The sequence below is a fragment of the Pinus tabuliformis genome, chromosome 4_2 (assembly GCF_031772625.1).
Source record: "Pinus tabuliformis cultivar Carrire ecotype Pingquan chromosome 4_2, CPIR1, whole genome shotgun sequence".
NCBI lineage: Eukaryota > Viridiplantae > Streptophyta > Pinopsida > Pinales > Pinaceae > Pinus > Pinus tabuliformis.
The window spans coordinates 985,961,994-985,978,796 of NC_142304.1; the positions used below are offsets into that span (position 1 = coordinate 985,961,994).

Sequence of the window (16,803 nt, forward strand, 5' to 3'; positions counted from 1 at the left end):
CACCCATTCTGATGTTGGATCAATATCGTCCAACACAATGGGATCTAGATCAGGTGTTTTGTTCATCATTTGGTTCCTCCTCAGTCGAAAGTTGTATTGCACATTAACAAGATCATTTAATCGTTTTTGTTCCAAACGGTTTCTCTTCTTCGTGTGTATGCACTCAAAAACAGACCAATTGTGCTCACAAACTGAAGCACTGCAAGTTAGTTGAGGACTCTAATTGCAAACCTTTGCAATTGACGACACTGGCCACCAAATGACTCCCACCAATGTGCTACAAAGAAACATATATTACTTAGTAACCTAGTTTATAATTTGAATTGTAAAGAACGTAAACAATTTTAACTTGAAAAGAAAAACAAATTGGTAATTGGAATTGCTTCCCTGGTTGATCCACATCCCTTGCCATATTTGCCAAGTTTTTGCCAAAGGTACCACCTGCCATAGTGAAAACATTAATTTTTCTAAGTATTTCCAATGGGTTTGCATGGGTAGGGACCATGCGCTCCAAGCAATCAATCAATCCAGCGCTGACCTCCCCATCATGCAGATCTCCTAGCCGATCTTTATAATGATACTTTGGGTTCAAAAAATACCTAGTTGCATGTATAGGATGATGGAGTTGATTGTTCCATCTGTTATTAATGATCTCCCATATACAGCCATATTTAGCTAACCTATCCTTGTAAGTTGCCCGTATTTACTCCTTTACCTGATCCATAGCCTCATAAATGTAGCCCATGGCCAATTTTTCCACATCCACCATCCTTAGCACCTTAACAAGGGGCTCGGTAATTTTCAAAAGCTCTACAGACCTCTTCCAAAAATAATTGTCAAACACTTTCTTTTTGGCATCTTTTCCATCTTGTCTACGAGCCCGTCGAGTTCAGACCATTCTTCAGAAGAAAACATTTTCTGCAAGTTTTTATGTTGACCATTGAGACATTGCAACGTGAGAAAGTGAGTTGCAAATCTCGTAATTGCAGGCCTAACAAGCTCTTTTCCCCCAATGTTTTTCCTCATTAGGTTCAATACCCATGAGTGGTTGTAAATGTATTTTGTAATGCACTTGGCATGCGCTACAGTGTTTTTTACCCACTCCACTTTGCCTATGTCCTCAAGCATGAGGTCTATGCAATGTGCAGCACATGGAGTCCAAAATATGGTCCTATATTTGGACTCAAGCATCTTTCCAACAAGAACATATTTTGAGGCATTATTGGTGATGACCTGCACAACATTCTGCTCCCTAACTTCTTGAACAATGTCATCCAAAAGCTCAAATAGAAGAGTTGCATCCTTCACCTTATTAGATGCATCAACTGATCTCGAAAACATGGTTCCTTGAGGGCAAGAAACAAGGAAATTAATGATAGTGCGGTTCTTTCCATTGGTCCATCCATCGGACATGATGGAACACCCTGTTTTGAGCCATGAATATTTAAACTCAACCAAATACTCATCAATGGAAGATATCTCTTTTTATAAAAGAGCTCCCCTCAAGTCATGCATACTAGGGCCTTTGAAGTTAAATGGGATATCTGAATCATACCACCATCTAGCAATGTATTGATGAGAAGTTTCTTTGCATTGTTTTTTCCAATGTTGATCCAAAGTGGGTTGACGACTTGGCTGGGAGAAAGTGGGATTAGAAGAGGCAATGTTGGCAGAAGATAAGAAAAAACTTTGGATTTTTGTTCTTTGTGTTCCTTTTGATGGTTGGCTAGTGCCATTAGAAGGATGAACATAGTGAAAGGGGTCATTGGTGGAAGGGATAGAAGTTGAGTCTTGAAACTCATAATCATCATACCCACTCTCTTTCATGGCTTCTAATAATTCTCTCTTCCTTGCAATGTCATCTTGGATGGCATTCTCCCTAGCCTTATCCTCATAAAACTTTTCAAGCTTGGAAATGTATTCTGCCCTAATAGGACCTAACACTACATTTGGTGCACCACATGGCGTTACTTGGCCTCTTATCTCAACCAAGTGTTGATTCAATCTAAGAATACCCCCACCTCCAATAGATTTATGGCATAATTTGCATATCATTTTTCCATCAATTATATCACAATGAGCCCATGTACTTTCCTTTCCTTTTGGAGACATGTTTGCTTGAAATAATTACAATTTGCAAAGAAATCTGCCATTTAAAAAAAATTGCAGCTAAGCAACATGGAAAACCAAAGCTAAATTTAGGAAAACAAATGCACATGTAGGCTACAAAATTTGACAGCATAGAACTAGAGATTTGATAGCATAGGCGATAGAAGTGAAAAGTTTATAATTTTATAACACAAAAAAAATTAATTCATGGACAGCGGTCAAATGAGGAATTTTCAAGTGAAAATCCTTACCTGGAAATGCAAACTAGCTTCCTTAGTCTCCTCTTGAAAATGCCAACTCCACTGACAGCTATAAACTATATCCAAAATAGCTCCAACTCCAACTCCAAGACGACTACTCCAGCAAAAACTCAACACCCTCCAAGCTCCCAAGCAAACTCACAAATACTCATAAACACTCCAAATGAGATGTGTGAGACAAAAAAGAGAGAGAAGGGCCTCTTAAAGGCTTGGAAAGGGTGCTTTTGGAGGGAAAGGACCCTTACTTTCCCTCCAAAACCCCTAAACTACCTTGGAAAAACCACTCTGTGGGTCCTCGGCAAGCATGGTAGGTAACCGGCCGGTTTAGGACGGAACCGGCCGGTTTGCTACAAACTGGCTGGTTCCGTCCTAAACCGGCCGGTTAGGACCAAAATCTCGCCAAACTGCCTCCTTAACCGGGTTTTTCAGCCGGTTCCAACTGGTGGCCCTACTGACCGGCGGTTAGACCAGTAACCGGTTAGCTAGGCCAGTTTTAAAAACACTGTGAATCCAAATGTAACATTATGAGCCTCAGTGTATACCTTAACATTGCAAATTACTTACTGTATTCATGTCACAGTTTTTTTGTTTTCCGTTGATATTTTTAACAATATCAAATTTACCAGGGATGGTTTTGTTGCGTTGATCGCTCTCGGTCGATGATGCCCAAGGCCTCAACCCCTTGTAATTTTAATTTGATTTTCAGTTAATAGAATTAGTCTTTGCCAATAATAAAAAAAACAATATCAAATTCATTCTCAAAATAAGGACAATTGACTAATAAAGGTCACAAAACCCATGCCTAATTTCAGTTCAGTTGCAGCAATGAAAATGACACCAAATACTGAGGTTCTCCTCAGTCCTCCATAAAGTAATATTTGTTATATCTCTACTCAAATGTATGTTCCTCCCAAGGAAATCTTCAATTTCAATTTCAATAACTGAAGCTTGCCAGTATTTTGAATACAATGGAAAACTATAAATACCGAAAAACTTCATCCAACACTCGATTGGGAAAATAATAACTGTCCCACAAGTAAAAGTGCCATAGATTCTAGTAGTGCTTTTTTATCAAATGAAAAGCACCATCTTTCTCAAGCCCGTAAGCTTTTTGACTCATCTGTGATAGCCAAGGCTCGTCCTTCAGGCTCTTTTCTGAATTGCTGAGATGTCAAGTATGTCTCCAAGCTGCAAATCACTGGATTTGAGTCTGGATCATTTTGTGATTTCAGCCTCTCTATAAACTCTCTTGATATAGCATTTAAAAGTTTTGTGAAAGGTCTAGGATATGCTTGATAGAGACGGAAACCAGCTATCTGCAGAATCAAACAGGGACAGAACTTATTGTATGTTATAAGAACATAAATGATGTGATACCCAAATATTGGCTTTTTAGCATATTACCTTCAAAAATATATCTAAAGCAGCTGCTGTAAACCTGTTGGGAGGGAGTGCACTTAAAAATCGAGCCATCCAAGACCATCCATCCTTCACACCATGAAGATTCTTAACGCCTGGTATGTCTGTCTGCAATCAGCAAAGTGGAGGTGAAGACAATCTTGCTACTGTGAAAATATATTAATTGCGTAATTCAGTTACTTTTGTAAACAAGGCAAAGAGGCTTGACCATAGGCAACAAAAAAGATTGGCATTCTCTATAATGTTGTAACAGTGGCATTCTCTATAATGTTGTAACAGTTATAGCTGGGTTATTTGCAGTGCTTGGTAAAGCAAATGAAAAGCATGCCTTACACTCGACTATATTGATTGCCTTCTATCTTACATATGTCACAGACACAGAAGGAAAAACAGCGCAAAAACAATGTTAAGAAACTTGCCACTAGAAAAAAATTTCCATGTATGAAAGCCAAATCTAGCTCACAGTTAAATAATCCAGAAAACTTTGAATATACCCTTTAAAGTAATTCATTGAGGATGGAATATAAAATATTGAACAACGTATGAATGAATGATATGGTTCGGTTACAAATGAGGGCCCCAGGTGGGACGCCCTTTCATGAATTTTCCCCACTAACAGACATTCTTTCATAATTATAAATTATAATTGTTAATTATTCTTATTGTTATTATTATTCATTGATATAATTATGTTCATAACACCTTAACATAACATGGTTAAGTAAACAAGCAAGGTACTCACAACAGTTATGCAATCATGGATTATGTAGAACTGTGCCAGAAAATGAGAATTGAATAGGTAAAAGTGACCTAAGTCATCAAGGAGAAGGGCGATTTATTTTAGTCAAGAACTTGGTTTGCTCAAGGTAAAAGTGTATGGCCTAACACTTGTGTTATATTTCCTAATAATTGAGAACAAATGACATTTGTGACACTTTCCTTGATGTCATACAAGGACTCCCTATGATCAAACCCATCTAGCAGCTTTAATAATTAAAAAAAGATCTCGACAAACTTCATAAAATATTGTAGATAACTGTAGCATCCTTGTAACTCATATAATGACTCTGCAACCCCAACTTATACTTAAATCTATTAGCATCAAGTTCTGGGTAGCAGGTCAATAGATTTAAATGGTTGATTTCAACCTGCAGTTTTTGGGAAGCAGCTTAATGTCATTGGTGGCAACATGACACTTGGACAATATAAGTTGTCTAGGATTAACTTTTAGTCACTTAGAATTCATTTTTTTTTTATGTTTTGCAAGTTTATAACTAGTACTTTTTATTTCATTTTGTTTTATTTTTAATGGATTTAAACAAAATTTAATTTGGTTTGATCAAATTTATTTGCCAAGCAGGAACAAATTTATTCACCAGTTTATGATATTTTTCGAATTCCAGACCCTTCTCAATGAAATTTGGTGAACGCTCCGACCATTAACAAACAAATGTTTCTTAAGAAGCAGTTCTAGCTCTGTGCCCTCATAGCATAAATAAGACATCAATGCGAAGAACTTTTCATGCAAATCTGAATGCCAATGCTTTATTATAACATAGCTACAACCAAATGATAATATTAAGCACTAATTACAGACAGACATGATTTATCTTACTCACTAACAAGTTTGCAATTTAGCCTTGCAAAACACTGCAAATACATTAAGGAAATTATGCCTTTAACAGATAATAGGATAACAGATAATTCAACCAAATTATCCTTCATGCAAGCCAAGAAACTCTGAACACAATGAACAACCACGAAAGGCAAAAAGCCTGACAGCTCTGTTTCAATGAATATGTAGAAGCTTGGAAGGATGGCAGTATATCTGGCATGTTCCTGAACCACATAACACAATTTTCTTCTAGTTCGAAGCTGATCAACAGTTTAATGCTGAATTAAACTTGTCTCGCAGTTAAATCATGATGACTGTCCGCATAGGTCAATATAAAATATCCAATAGTGATTCAAAGTAAATTACATTAAAAGCTAAAACATTTCACTATGATAATTTATAAATCAATTTCTCATTGTCTTTGATAAAAAGATAGCCACTAGAGGTTAATCGGTTTGGTGAAAGCAGGGTGATATTATAGCCCCCACCACAGTTAAGTTCCTCAAAAACTAACCTGCACACTCCCACAAGGGGGCTGCTTATTAGCAATTGAGCCACCATGGCCCTTAAGTCGAGCCGGTTGGCCACACACGTCATAAGTATAAGAACGATGTCCCATCTTTTAACAGGTAGTGGATACTCAACACTTCGGTGTAATAAGGAGGCTTGTTCAAGATTCTTTAATAGAAAGATGAGTTTTCTTGCAGTGAATATGGCATATGAAGAGTCCGGAACATGTAAGATAGCCCATTTATCATATCCATTTATACACCAACATATACTTCAGAATAAAATGTGTTTTGCAGGATTGACAAATAAATCCCTATATTTGACCCGTCTCCTGACAGTTGCAGTCAGGAAGATATATATAAGCATAACCATATACATGCACAGTTGCACATAAGATAAACACACATAAAAATACGTCTTTAAAGTATAACACTCAACTGCCTTGGTAACATAATAAAAGGAAATGACAAATGGAAATTTGGATTCATTGTTAATGTTCTACCTGAATGATCGCTGCATATAGAGTTACATATGCCTTCATGCGAGCTAGATAATTATATGTACTTTCGATCTTTCCATTATCTTCTCGGTATCCAACTGTCTTGTAGTATGCATTTTCTGACTCAAAAGCAATCTGACATATTTCAAATTTGTTAAAATTACGTTCCACCAGAAATTTCTCAAGAATCTTTCCCGCGACATGTGAAAATTCTAGTGAGAACACTGAGAATTAGATAAATTAAAATATGTAACAATCTCTAAAAATTGAAAACTAATAATCCATTTATTAACAAAAGACCAAAGAATGCTTCTTTTCAAAAGCTAAAAAAATTCATCTAAAAGGAATATGATAAGACAGATGTGATGCAAATAAATTATCTTCATGTAGCAGCATGTAGAAGTTGTGCTGCGACTACTATTGAGGAGATAAGTTCCAAGCCATTACAGTAGGTCCATTCGAAGACCAACGGTTATGTGTGAAAACTATCTACTTGCCTTTATGTAGTTATTTATATTTGGCAAGAAGACCAACGACATTCATTGCATGTTGTCACTTGTCATTATGTTTCCACAGTACATATTGATGTAGTCCAACTAACTGCTGTGATTCATCCAACAAAAGATGAATCAATGTTGCATGACTCGTACTCGAATGATTCGTGTGGGTTTGACTTGACGAATCGTATAAGAATCGAGATTGACCATATGTAACAATCTCTAAAAATTGAAAACTAATAATCCATTTATTAAAAAAAGACAAAAGAATGCTTCTTTTCAAAAGCTAAAAAAATTCATCTAAAAGGAAAATGATAAGACAGATGTGATGCAAATAAATTATCTTCATGTAGCAGCATATAGAAGTTGTGCTGCGACTACTATTGAGGAGCTAAGTTCCAAGCCATTATAGTAGGTCCATTCCAAGACCAACGGTTCATGTGTTAAGACTATCTACTTGTCTTTATGTAGTTATTTATATTTGGCAAGAAGACCAACGACATTCATTGCATGTTTTCATTATGTTTCGACAGTACATATTGAAAGAAAGAAATTATTTAACGTCCACGAGGCTAAAGATAGCCCATGGGACAGAGTGCTTTTTCATCTGTTTGATGTATTCAGCGATTTTTCTGTGAAGCTTCAAATTAATGCTCCCAGCTTCTTGACAAACCCCTCGCTAAATAGATTATCCCAAGAGCTAGCTGCCAGCGTATCTGCATAACTTTTCCTGTTGTCTTTTAAGGCCTCACATTCTAAAATGAAATGTTTTTCTGCTTTCACTTTTCCGGAAGAACAAAAAATGCATACTCTTTCCTCCCACACTTCCTTTGGCTTTTTCTAGCGCCCTATTTCACAACGGAGTCGATGAGAATTAGTCCTTAATTGAGCAATAAGAATTTTGGCTCTCCAAGATATATTGGCCTCTATGTATGCTTTTGGTTGATGACTATGAGTGGGATTAAACATTTCAATATAGTAATTTTTCTTTCTTCCTAGCTCCTTATCCCAAGTACGCTTGTGGAACTTTTCCATAACAAAAGATTTTATCTCTTTGTTGTTTAAGGGATATGCATTCAAGCCAATACCCCATTTACTAAACCATTTGATATTTTGTTGCATCCAAGTCTTTTTGCTCTTGCACAATCTATCATTAAAGACAACCTTAGGCCATCTACCCTCTTCCATTTGCTCATTTTTTTTAAATACCTTATGACTCGCACCATAGCAATTGCTTCAATTGATGTAGTCCAACTAACTGTTGTGATTCATCCAACAAAATATGAATCAATGTTGCATGACTCGTACTCATATGACTCGTCTGGGTATTGACTTGACGAATCGTATAGGAGTTGAGAATGACCCTTATAAGTATCAGCAAAATACAGAATCCCTCCATTTTCCCTTTCCCTTTCCCTCCACCTGGTGTCAAAAAAAAAAGAAAAAAAAAAAAGAAATTTGTTGCCAAGGACGGGTCATATACAGGGCCGTACGAGTTTGATATGAGTCGTATGCGAGTCAATGGGTCCAAGGCTGCTTGGGAGCAGGAGCAAGGAGCAACATTTTCAAAAGCTCTCGCATTGGGAGCAAATTGAGAGCGAATTTTTATATAATATATATTTTGATGCATGTATGTCAACAAAAGCATGTAGAAAGATAAATTAGATATAAAAGCATAAAAAATGGATTAAAGGATATAACATCAATTATCTAGAAGTTATAATCTTCATCAACCACATATCCACAACTTACAAGTTCTCATTTCTATAGCATGTAAAGGTGCACATAATCAAAAAGTATCGAGTGCAATCTATCTTTGAACTGAAAATACATCAACAAATAGGCTCTAGATGGTCTCTAGCATCCCAAAAAATCATGCTACAACAAATACCTACATATCATCAAAACCATTGCCTATCTTGGGATATTTGTCATTAATATCACCCTCTAAGCAATTAACATAAGATAAAAAAAATGTAACATGTCAAGACAAGATTTTGTTTGAGTGATGGGTACATTTTAGTAGGGTCATGATAGAGGAGTTCGACAACCAATGTCACTAACATCAAGATACATAGAGGGCTTGGTGCTCTTGATTAAATACAAGTTCCATACCCTAGTACATGAAAAAATCCAATGGAAACATTGCAATCCTCCCAATCTTGAAATCTTAAAAAACTGATAAGTCTGCTGGATTTTGAGTGAGATTTAAAATTCTACTTTCTCCATATGAAATCCATTGAGGTCGGAACCATTTTCAAATGTCCTGAGTCATTTCATGGTAATGTTAAAAATTTAAATAAAAGTAAAATTCTCCTTTATCTTTCATTTTCAGTGAAAGTGACAATCTCCTTTATCTTTTATTTTCATCCTTTTACTTTTACTAAAAATGAAAGATAAAGGAGAATGCCACTTTTACTTTAAGAATTGAACATTACCATGAATTGTATATCAATACTAGGACCATAGGATTGAATATTAGGCTTCCCTACTCAACACCTCTTGTTTCTTTGAATTTTTTTTGCGTTTGGAACATCTTTGTGATACAATTTTTGAGAAAATGCTAGGGAGCGATTTTTTTTGCAGGAGTGCGCTTCAGGAGTGGATTTCAGGGGTGGGGGATGGGGGGGAACACTCCCACACAACCCTGAATGGGTCAATGCGAGTCTTGTGCGAGTCAGTGCAAGTAAGAGTCTTATGTGCAAGTTCTATGAGAGTGACTCGCTTTGGCATATGATTCATCAAGGCCCGCGAGCCTTGAAGGGTCGTGCTTCACTGAGATGAATCAATGCTTAGTTTAGGGTACGTGCATGTGTCCATGCACAAATTCTCCACTTATATCAACCATCAGAGTGTGACAAAGTGATTTGCAGAAAAGCAAAGGAAAAATGCATACTCATATGGACTCTATGATGTTATAGAGATTTAGTTCCCTCAACTACAGTCGTCTAATAAGAAAAATCATATTTTGAAGCGAACAAAGTTCCTTCTATAGATTAATTACTCCAGAAGACTTGGAATATAAAGATATCCATGAGGATACAAATATTATATATTAAATATGTGAATAAGAATCATTATACAATGAGAGTGAGAGGCTTGCTTATATACCAAGCAGGTGTCTCTTCATGGAGAGTCATGTCTCATTTAGACATGACTCTTCAACCTAATTATTAATTAGCTAATAATTATATATGGTTATTATCATTTACATTATTTTACATTATTTCCTATATATTTATTCATAACATTGCCTTCCTCCTCAAAAAGCTTTGTCCTCAAAGCTTGATCTCTTTTTGGGCTTTGAATGTCTTTTTGTCTCGGAACTGTCATCTTTGTCAATACATGTTGATATGATCTTCTAAGTGACAAAAAAAATTGTCGCACTGAGAAGGGATCAAACCATCCTAGATTAATCTTCTATGTAATATTCTGATCACTGGAATTTTGTAATTACTTTTCATCATAGCACTGGATTGAGATTATGTGTTGTTTTTGGTCTGAATGGTCCTAATACGTAGCATGGTTGAGTTGTCTACTCTCATGATTCGGATGTCGATAGGGAACTTTTTTGGTTTGACATTCCCTTATTAAAAGTTTGGAAATTTTTTTATTTACTTCAGGGGACGATGTTGTTGAGTAGGTTACACAACCTTCACTTGGGATGTTAATCATCTGAACTGCAACATCTAAGTGTGTTGTTTCTTCAACTGACTTGTCTTCTTGAGTTGTCATACTCACTGGGTATCCGTTCCCTTATTTTCAACCAAGACTGTTACGGCTGAAGATTTCGACACTTCTTCTTGAGTGAATTGTTCTAACTTGTCTTTTAATGTTTTCTTATCATCCTTAAGTTTCTTAATTTGAGTGAGTAGACTTTGATTATGGTATCTCAGACGTAAAAGTTCTTTGATTTCTGATTTATCAACTTTATTTTCAGTGTTTTGAATTTTAAGCTTTTCGTCTTTTAGATCTTTGATTTGTTCTAATAAATTTTTATTAAGGTTTTTAAACACAAGGTTTCCTCTTCTTGTTCTGATAAGTGCTTCTTGAGTTCTTTCTTTGTGACATTAGTCTACTTCGCTTGTGTCACACTGTTAGTGATTTTTTTATGTGGTCCTTGAGACGAGAAATTTCATCATCTTTTTTCATTATTTCTTTGTAATGCATATCCACAAGATTTTTATGTTCATGTTCTAACGCTTTCTTGTTTTGCTGAAGTTTGGCTATTTTGGCATTCTCTTGATATTTTAGTTGCACTTTCTCGGTACACTGGATTACATCATTTTGTGGGAGCGATGATGGACATTCAACTTGGAATAGGAATTCCATTTTCTTTCTCTCATTAAAATCAGCATGTTGTCGCTCAAGTATTGTATTTAATTGTTCTATATCGCTTGCGAATGATTGTTTTTGTTCATTACTTAGAGATTTCATATTTTTTTTCCTTTTTCTTTTTCTTCACTTCTTTTAACTTTGTATGGAATATATATATATATATATATATATATATATATATATATATATATAATTGAATTAGTTATATGATTATAAAACTATATAATTATAATATATAGCTTATATGGTTAAAAACTTAAAACTATATAATAATTTTAGCCACATAATGAACTATATAGCTTATATATAGCAGTGAAAAAAAAATGAAGTCGTGAGTCAACTAAAACAACAGTGGAATGAATGTTGGACAGGCGTGATGATTTGTGGAAGAGGCAACCAACAGAACACGCAATTAGATATGGTGGTAGAGTGTGTCGAAAAAAAATCGACAGCGGGGGAACAGTGGGGAAGAACGACAGACTGGAAAAAATGTGTCGGTTGGAGGCGGGAAATCAATGAGAAGGTGGCGGTGGCGATGGTTTCTGAACACAGATGAGGTTGAGCGAGTGGATCTGGTTGGGAGGTTAGTCAGCGAAGAGCGGTGGCAAGGGCAACGAGGAGTGCTAGATGACTGTGAGGAAGGTGACAGGTGACCAGTGATGGATGGAACCTGTGGCTCAGGTCTTTCGAGAGTGATGGCGGTTGTCAATAGCCTTGTCGGCGGCTGTGGGTTTTGTTTTTATTTTATTTTCTTTTGTTGCAGCAGTGGAACCGGGGTAGTGGCGACAAGTGGTGGAGCAGGGCGGATGTAATAGGTCGGGGACCAAGAGACAACAACAAGGTGTGTTGCATTGTTGTGACAGCAGTCGGTGGTATAAACGACGGCCAACGGAGTTGTCGAAATGGATAGGGAGAACAATAGGGACGTAGGTCAACAAGCAGGATGGTGGCGTTGAGCAACGACAAGGGAAATGGTTGAAGCGTGTGGGACGAGAGCGGCCACAACAAAGAAGGCAAGTAGGAATGAAACGATGGAAGTGAGGTTTGCAACAACGACCAAATAATAATTTTGAAGTGGAGGCTTATTTGTAGCACTACATTGAGGTGGGAAGGGACTCACGGTGACTTGTGACAGAATGCGGACATGCAACCAATAGCAGTGTCTACAATGGCGGTTTGTGGTTTGATGGAATCATCCAAGCAGCAACAACATCAAGGTTACGCTACCTACTGCGACTTCCACTGTTGTTGGTACCTACGATTTTGATTTTATTTTTAAATTACTCTTTTTTTTTGCCTTTTTTTTAACTTGTATGTATGTATATGTATTCTTTTATATAACTTTTTATTTTTATTTTTTTATAATTTAATTATATAATTGAATTAATTATATGATTATAAAACTATATAATTATAATATATAGCTTATATGGTTAAAACTATATAATAATTTTAATCATATAATGAACTATATATAACTTATATATAGCAGTGAAAAAAAATGAAGTCGTGAGTCAACCAAAAAAACAGTGGAACGAATGTTGGACGGGCGTGACGGTTTGTGGAAGAGGCAACTGATAGAACATGCGATTAGATATGGTGGCAGAGTGTGTCAAAAAAAAATCGACAGCAAGGGAACAGTGGGGAAGAACAACAGACTAGAAAAAATGTGTCGGTTGGAGGTGGGAAACCAATGAGAAGGTGGCGGTGGTGATGGTTTTTGAATGCAGATGACATTGACCGAGTGGATGTGGTTGGGAGGTTAGTCAACGAAGAGCGGTGGCGGGGGCAGCGAGGAGTGGTGGACGACTGTGACGAAGGCAACAGATGACTAGTGATGGATGGAACCTGTGGCTTAGGTCTTTTGATAGTGATGGCGGTTGTCAACAGCGTTGTCGATGGCCTTGAGTTTTGTTTTTATTTTATTTCTTTTGTTGCAGCAGTGCAATTGGGGTAGTGGCGACAAGTGGTGGAATAGGAAGGATGCTATAGGTCGAGGGCCAAGAGACAACAACAAGGTGTGTTGCACTGTTGTGACAGCAGTCGGTGGTACAAACGATGGAAAACGAAGTTGTCAAAATGGACAGAGAGCACGGTAGGGACGTAGGTCAACAAGTGGGATGCCAGCGTCGAGCAGCGGCAAGGGAAACAGTTGATGCATGTGGGACAAGAGCGGCCACAACGAAGAAGGCGATTGGGAATGAAATGATGGAAGTGAGGTTTGCAACAACGATCGAATAATAATTTTGAAGTGGAGGCTTATTTGTAGCACTACACTGAGGCGGTAAGGGACTCACGATGACCTATGGAAGAATGCGGACAAGCCGCCAGTAGCAGTGGCTACAATGGCGGTTTGCAGTTTCATGGAATCGTCCAAGCGACAACAACATCAAGGTTACGCTACATACTATGAATTCCACTGCTGTTGCTACCTACGATTTTGATTTTGATTTTTTTTTTAAATTACTCTTTTTTCTTCTGCCTTTTTTTTAACTTGTATGTATGTATATGTATTTTTTTATATAACCTTTTTTATTTATTTAATTAATTATATAATTGAATTAATTATATGAATATAAAACTATATAATTATAATATATAGCTTATATGGTTAAAACTATATAATAATTTTAATCATATAATGAACAATATATAACTTATATATAGCAATGAAAAAGAACAAGTCGTGAGTCAACTAAAAAGCAGTGGAATGAATGTTGTACGGGCGTGACAGTTTGTGGAAGAGGCAACCGACAGAACACGCGATTAGATATGGTGGCAGAGTGTGTCGAAAAAAAATCGACAACGGGGGAACAGTGGGGAAGAACGACAGACTAGAAAAAATGTGTCGGTTGGAGGCAGGAAATCAATGAGAAGGTGGCGGTGGTGATGGTTTCTAAACGCAGACGAGGTTGACTGAGTGGATGTGGTTGGGAGGTTAGTCAGCAAAGAGTGGTGGCGGGGGCAGTACAGAGTGGTGGACGACTGTGAGGAAGGCGTCAGATGACCAGCGATGGACGAAACCTGTGACTCAGGTCTTTCGACAGTGATGACGGTTGTCAACAGCGCTGTCGGCAGTCGTGGGTTTTGTTTTTATTTTATTTTATTCTATTGCAACAGTGCAACCAGGGTAGTGGCGATAAGTGGTGGAGTAGGGTGGATGCTATAGGTCAGCGGCCAAGAGACAACAACGAGGTGTGTTGCGTTGTTGTGACAGCAGTCGGTGGTTCAAACGACGGACAACAAAGTTCAAACAACGGACAACGAAGTTGTCGAAATGGACAGGGAGCACAGTAGGGATGTAGGTCAACAAGCGGGATGGTGGCGTCGAGTAGCGGCAAGGGAAACGGTTGATGCATTTGGGATGAGAGCAACCACAACGAAGAAGGTGACTGGAAACGAAACGATGGAAGTGAGGTTTGCAACAACGACCGAATAATAATTTTGAAGTGGAGGCTTATTTGTAGCACTACACTAAGGCGGGAAGTGACTCACGACGACCTGTGGCAGAATGCGGATAGGCGGCCAGTAGCAATGGCTACAATGGAGGTTTGCGAGTTGATGGAATCATCCAAGTGGAAACAACATCAAGGTTATGCTACATACTGCGACTTCCACTGCTGTTGGTACCTATGATTTTGATTTTGATTTTTTTTTTGCCTTTTTTTTACTTGTATGTATGTATATGTATTTTTTTATATAGCATTTTTTTAATAATTTTTTATTTTTTATTTTTTACAACTGCAGAATGGAGAAGCTCTTTCTTGTAGCGAATGCTTGATTGACGACAACAAGGTTGTCGGGAGGTTGATGGCCAAAGGCCTAGTGATCAGCCAACGTGGCTTTGATACCAAATGAAGCGAACAAAGTTCTTTCTACAGATTAATTACTCCAAAAGACTTGGATATAAAGATATCCATGAGGATACAAATATTATATATTAAATATGTGAATAAGAATCATTATACAATGAGAGTGAGAGGCTTGCTTATATGCCAAGCAGGTGTCTCTTCATGGAGATTCATGTCTCATTTAGACATGACTCTTCAACCTAATTACTAATTAACTAATAATTATATATGGCTATTATCATTTACATTATTTCCTATATATTTATTCATAACTTATTTATACAAAAAGTATTAAATACTCTGATTTCAATATTACCTTGCTGGCTTTCTTAAGTTCATATATACTTATGCCTGTATCCAACCTGAACAAGAAGAACACCCATTGAACGTAAATTGGTCTATTTTAATGAAAATTAACATTTTTAACTGTAAATTCTATGACTGACGGGTACCACAATACTTTTGATCTAGGTTAAAGCAAGTGCCCCTATTTGATGAAGATAGCATACCATCATCTTGTCAATCAATTGATTAAATTACTTTTGCAGTTGCTCTTCAATTAACCACTTGTAGGTTCAAGGTAGTTCGTAAAATACCCAAGTATATACAATCAAATACATAATTAAAGCCTTAGTTAATTTTATATGAATCAATACGTAGACAACTCTTCCGAAACTCACAACTATTTATTGATCCATCCATTCAATGTTATACAAAGGAATCCCATTGTCAATTGTAATCATCACTTTCATATCGTTGCACTAAGAGAAGTGACATGCACTCTACAATCTGGGTGGAAGAGATGTGTCACATGTGCAACATGCATTAGTTTAAATGGAATAAAATTGGACATCTGACCTCTAATGTCAAAATGGAATAGCATTTGACATCCAATCTCTAATCTCAAAGCATAAACGCATCTTAAAGAAATAAATTAGGAAAGACAACTTAAAAATAAATAAATGAATTAATAAACATAAATCCATCTTAACCCTGGATCTTGTAAGCATTGAGAGATTTCTCCAAAGGCATTTTATGTTGATTTGGGGTAGCATCGGATGTTCTCTAGCCATGAAAATTGGTGGAGAGGCTAAAGCACATGAGATCTCCAAGACCCAAAAATGGTTTGGGCAGATTCTAACCAGTTTGGGAGATATTAAAATAATTAATATTTTTAATGGAGTTCCTAAGTCTAAACTTAGGAAAAATAAAATATTAATGGGTATTAATATAAAACTGGGTTAGAAGGTTCCAAAAGTCATGGATCAAGCCAAATCTAATCTTAGCCGTTGATTAGAGATTTAATCTCAGTCGTTGAAGGACCAACAGGAAAAGTATAAGAAGAGGCTTGAGGGTCAATTGGAGAACACACTGAGGGAGGCCAGTCAGTTCGATTTCTTGAGCGGGGTTAGCTGAGAAATTCGAACTGGAGGTTTGGATTGCAACAAGAGGTAGCGGGTATGGAACAGAGAGGTAGGAACAACACTAGAAGATTAGCATAGATGTTAGAGAGACAGACACAGAGGCAGTAGAACTGCGCAGTCATTGGAGGGTCTGCGTGGGTGATGCAGAGAGGCAGAAGCTGACGTAGAGGGTCTGGGAGCTGCGCAGAGGCCAACAAGCTTGATGCTGAGTCTTAAAAAAGTGTTGAAGAATTTATCTCTGTTGGGTAACCCAGTTTGGCATCCAGTGTTGAATTTTCTAA

General features: G+C 37.0%; 1 protein-coding gene across 8 annotated transcripts in view; it reads right to left on the bottom strand.

The window, feature by feature from the left end:
• Positions 1 to 3,170: 3,170 nt before the first annotated feature.
• LOC149172979 (mRNA export factor GLE1-like) overlaps positions 3,171 to 16,803 on the bottom strand; it is a 298,012-nt gene continuing 284,379 nt past the window's right edge. For 7 of the 8 annotated variants that reach the window (XM_089427858.1, XM_089427860.1, XM_089427862.1 and 4 more), the window contains 3 exons: positions 6,416 to 6,547; positions 3,774 to 3,896; positions 3,171 to 3,685 (listed from right to left, as the gene is read on the bottom strand). In XM_089427858.1, the coding sequence (XP_089283984.1) occupies positions 3,464 to 3,685; positions 3,774 to 3,896; positions 6,416 to 6,547 (477 nt within the window). In that variant the 3' untranslated portion in view covers positions 3,171 to 3,463. The remainder of the gene's footprint in view (positions 3,686 to 3,773; positions 3,897 to 6,415; positions 6,548 to 16,803) is intronic. The other variant, XM_089427857.1, reaches the window with a different exon arrangement.